The sequence below is a fragment of the Adiantum capillus-veneris genome, chromosome 19 (assembly GCF_014529385.1).
Source record: "Adiantum capillus-veneris isolate H3 chromosome 19, ASM1452938v2, whole genome shotgun sequence".
NCBI lineage: Eukaryota > Viridiplantae > Streptophyta > Polypodiopsida > Polypodiales > Pteridaceae > Adiantum > Adiantum capillus-veneris.
Genome location: NC_140949.1, coordinates 143,765,801 through 143,770,042, shown reverse-complemented (window position 1 = coordinate 143,770,042; position 4,242 = coordinate 143,765,801). Strand labels below are relative to the sequence as shown.

The 4,242-nt window shown below is 43.4% G+C and overlaps 1 protein-coding gene across 1 annotated transcript; it reads right to left on the bottom strand.

Moving 5' to 3' along the window:
* Positions 1–833: 833 nt before the first annotated feature.
* On the bottom strand, positions 834–3,286 carry LOC147435009 (mitogen-activated protein kinase homolog NTF3-like). The gene is made up of 2 exons (XM_086491367.1): positions 2,596–3,286; positions 834–1,988 (listed from the first exon to the last, which is right to left on the bottom strand). Exons 1-2 carry the CDS (start codon positions 3,019–3,021, stop codon positions 1,302–1,304), a joined length of 1,113 nt encoding a protein of 370 aa, XP_086347493.1. The 5' UTR covers positions 3,022–3,286; the 3' UTR covers positions 834–1,301.
* Between the last annotated feature and the right edge of the window lie 956 nt (positions 3,287–4,242).

The window sequence follows — 4,242 nt, the reverse complement described above, 5'->3', positions numbered from 1 at the left end:
GCCAAACTTCTCTCATGACAGAAGGGAAATAGCTGATGATTGTAATATCACCTGTAATCAGCTATGGCAAGATCTATCTAAAGAACCTCAGGGTCTCTGAAGCCCATTACCATTGCTATAAAATTACAGATCGGCAAAGGACATTTTCCATGAAAGCAAGGCAGGCATCCTGTGAGCTTGCCAAACCTCACAATTGGAGCCACGCCCTCAAATTTGACATTTTTTGGCCCATAGACCCTTGCGAATATAAGGAACAAATCGATAAACTATAAACCAGCCTCACTTTTTCTACAAAAGACCCATATCAACTTCACTAATTCCTTCAAAAATAAAAGTTAAACAAACATATCTTGCTCTCCGAGGTCCAACAAAGTAATCAATTCTTCCATCACATGTACTAATTATAACATGGCCAACAATTTTTTGGAAGAAAAGAAATCGTATCTTGCCCGAGAGGAACAAAGTGAAAAGTCGCAATGGACTACATAAGAGAATGAGAAAGAGGGTGTGCGACCCACTACTCAATGCCCATCTTGATAGAAACAGGAAAACCAACCTCAACTGTAGTTCACAATGGCCTACATAAAAGACAATGCTTAGTTAATGCCTCTCTTCTGAGAAATAGAAGGAAAAAAGTTTGGCATCACTAAATTGCCATGTGACACTAAGTCAACAAGCGTTATCCAACAGTGCAAAATTGCTCCCAAGACTTAAGCTTAACTAAGGCCTTATGTGGGCCTTATGTGAAACCACAAATCAATCATGCGGCGCCCTTTTATGTGGGATGCACCCATAAATAACAAAGGACACCTTAGTACCGGCTCACAAAGCACTAGGTTCAAACCTTTCTCATTAGATATAACTTAAGAACAGGATTACAACACAACAGAAAAATATGAAGCCAGGCCAGTTTGCGAGACTAGGAGTATTCTCTTTGCAAACTGTGACCCATTTTACAAACTTATGTCAAGGTAAGGCCCCAGGGCACATTACTTTGTGACACTTCCATGGATTTTCTCACTGAAGGTTTAAAGCAACGTCGTAGACAACCTACTAGAAATTTTACAGTACCCTTGCTGTATACACTATGTACAACTCTCTCTCTCTCTCTCTCTCTCTCTCTCTCTCTCTCTCTCTATGATGCCTGTCACCAAATTAAAGGGCATCATCGCTTTGCACATAGAGATCTCCAAACCTTCCACACTCCCTGGAACTTCAATGCCAAAAATATGAAGTTCTGCCAACTTCATGTCAAGGAGGTAAGATATAAAGTCCGGCCCTACTGAAAACTGATAATTCCCCTAGGGCACCCGCGTTGCAGCTTCAGGATGATAAAAAAGCATCTCCACCCACACTTTCTCCCTCAAATCCTGCTCTTTGAGGTCCTCATCTTCGAAAGAGGAATCAAAAGGGGTAGGTGCAACAGGCTCAAGAGATTCATCATGTAGCATGGCCAGATAAGGATGATTGAGAGCCTCTATAACAGTGATCCTCTTTCTCGGATCAAAGACGAGCATTTTGTCTATAAGATCGACCGCAAGAGGATTTGCATTAGGATAGAGCTTTGCAAGTGAGACACGGGGTGTGTACGGTTGAGAGCGAATGAAACTTCTGGCTGTTTCATTGGGGATGAAATGTAGATCAACTTCCGCTGGCGTTCCTATGATGGACAATATCAGCTTCAATTGGTGAAGGTAATCCTTTCCAGGAAATATGGGTTTTCGTCCCAGTAGCTCCGCAAAAATACAACCTACTGACCATATATCAATAGCACTCCCATATTCATCGCAAGACAGCAAAAGCTCTGGTGCTCTATACCACCTGGTCACCACATATTCTGTCATAAATTGACCCTTTTCTGGGCCCGTCCGAGCAAGCCCAAAATCGCATATCTTGAGATCACAATTTGCATTCAAGAGCAGATTACTGGGCTTCAAGTCCCTGTGGAGGACATTTGCCGAATGCAAATACTTCAATCCTCGGAGCAGCTGTAGCAGGACACATAAGAAATATAATGAGTCTCTCTACACACCCCACATGAACGCCAGCACCATCCCCAAATACGTAATATAAATGCTCTCAAAGAGAAACATTGAGAATGCTAACAAATATCTGTTTTAAATTAGCTCGCCACATGCCAAAAAATCATCTTCTTATACAGTAATCCACCAAAGAGCCTCAGGTACAGCCTGAGATGCCGGCTAAAAATTACTGCAATTGCTGCTGCCAGCTTTGGCTATGTCCAAGGCTGTGATGAAGTCTACGCCACTAACTCAAGATAACAAATCTGACAAAATTACAAAACTACTTTGCCTCTAAAGAAGTGAAAAGAGCTTCAGAAAGTCAGTAGGGACGGCAGCATAAGCCTGTTTAGCCTTGTTGAAGTCACCAATTAATCATTTCTTACCATCTCAACTAAGCATGTAAACCATCTGGACACTCTAAATCAGCCCACGAGACGCTAGCCAGCAAGTTGAAAGCTCTAATTCACTACTATGACCATCAGAATGCAACGATTCCTACAAAAACCACACATTTGTCCCTCAAATTAGGTCCTTAAAAGAGCAGAAAAACCTGCTCTGCATCTGCTCTTACCTGATAGATGAGGTACTGATGATGGTCATCATTCAGGAGCTGTGAGGAGCGGATAATCTGGTGCAAATCTGTGTCCATTAGCTCATAGACAACATAGAGGTCCTTGAAAGTGTGCTTGCAGGTAGGAACCATGATGTCCTTCACTGCAATAATATTCTCATGGAAGAGATGGCGAAGAAGCTTGATCTCTCGCAGAGTCCGCCGCGCATCAGTCGTATTCTCAAAAACATTGGTGATGCGCTTGATAGCCACCTTCACACCCATATGCAGGTCACGTGCGGCACACACAATGCCATATGCGCCCTTCCCGATCGGCTTCAGGGGCTGGTAACGAACGTCCACCTCAAAGATGGTGCGCCACAGCATGAAGTAGTGCTTTCCGGGGGCGGAGCGCGCACCATTGGGTGGATCAATCTTGGTAGCCATATAAGAACAGTGCGAGCACTCTCTCTCTCTCTCTCTCTCTTCCCACAGTCCCTGTGATTTCAGGAAAAGCAGGAATTACGGAGCTCAACCCTTGGCGGAGCTCCACGCGCTGGGTAGCGAGAGCAGGCCGCGCGGATCGACAAGCCCACCATGGACTGCGTGCTCTGTGTGTGTGTGTGTGTGTGTGTGTGTGCGCGCGCGCGCGCGGCTGCTCTCTCTCTCTCTCTCTCTCTCTCTCTCTCTCTCTCTCTGTGTGCCTCGTGCGCTTCCAAGTTCTAAAGCCTTTGATTCGATCAAACCAAAAATCTCTCACCTCTCTACCGACCGACCGATCTGATTGAGGACTCTTTTCTCATGACATTTTTCACGTGGACTCTAAATTTTCCAACAGTGCAATGGAGGTTGCCACGTCCATCTTAAAGTTCTTGATGATGCCATCGACAAGCTTGAAGCAAGTAGAATAAGAAATAGGAAAATGAACACATCTCATTTTTGCCTCTGTGCCAGATAGCAGTGGATGGCATAGGCAACCTCCTAAACAGGCATGGAAGCGCATATTAGGTGATAGGTCAATGAAATAGACAAAGTGATCAACAATGTGTTATGCTAAGAAAGCACATCTCTTTGAGCAAGCTAGGCAACCCCTTGTGCTTGAGTATTGTAGGTTGGTTCCAGATAGCATTGGATGGCATAGGCAACCTCCTAAACAGGCATGGAAGCGCATATTAGGTGATAGGTCAATAAAATAGACAAAGTGATCAACAATGTGTTATGCCAAGAAAGCACATCTCTTTGAGCAAGCTTGGCAACCCCCTGAACAAGCATGGGAGCACATATTATGTGATAGGTTGATAGAACAATTTAAGCAATCAAAATGAGTTATACTAAGAAAGCACATTTGTTTAGCAAGCTAGGGATGGGTTTACAGCTCATACCAATCAATGTAGTTGTATACAAAGGGATCTCCATTATAATTTACCTTATCCATGCCCTTATTTTAAAGCATGCATCTCCCAAATACATCCAAGCTTCCTCTATTATCTCTACATAGAACGGCATACAACTACCATACCTTGCACATTGCAAAAATAGGCCATATTTATAAAACCACGACTCCAAAATGAACACATTGAAGCTTCGAAATTTCTCCCCAATCTCTACAATGAAAGTTTTGAACGTGCACAGATATGAATCTACACACAACTATAAGCAAAAAAAAAG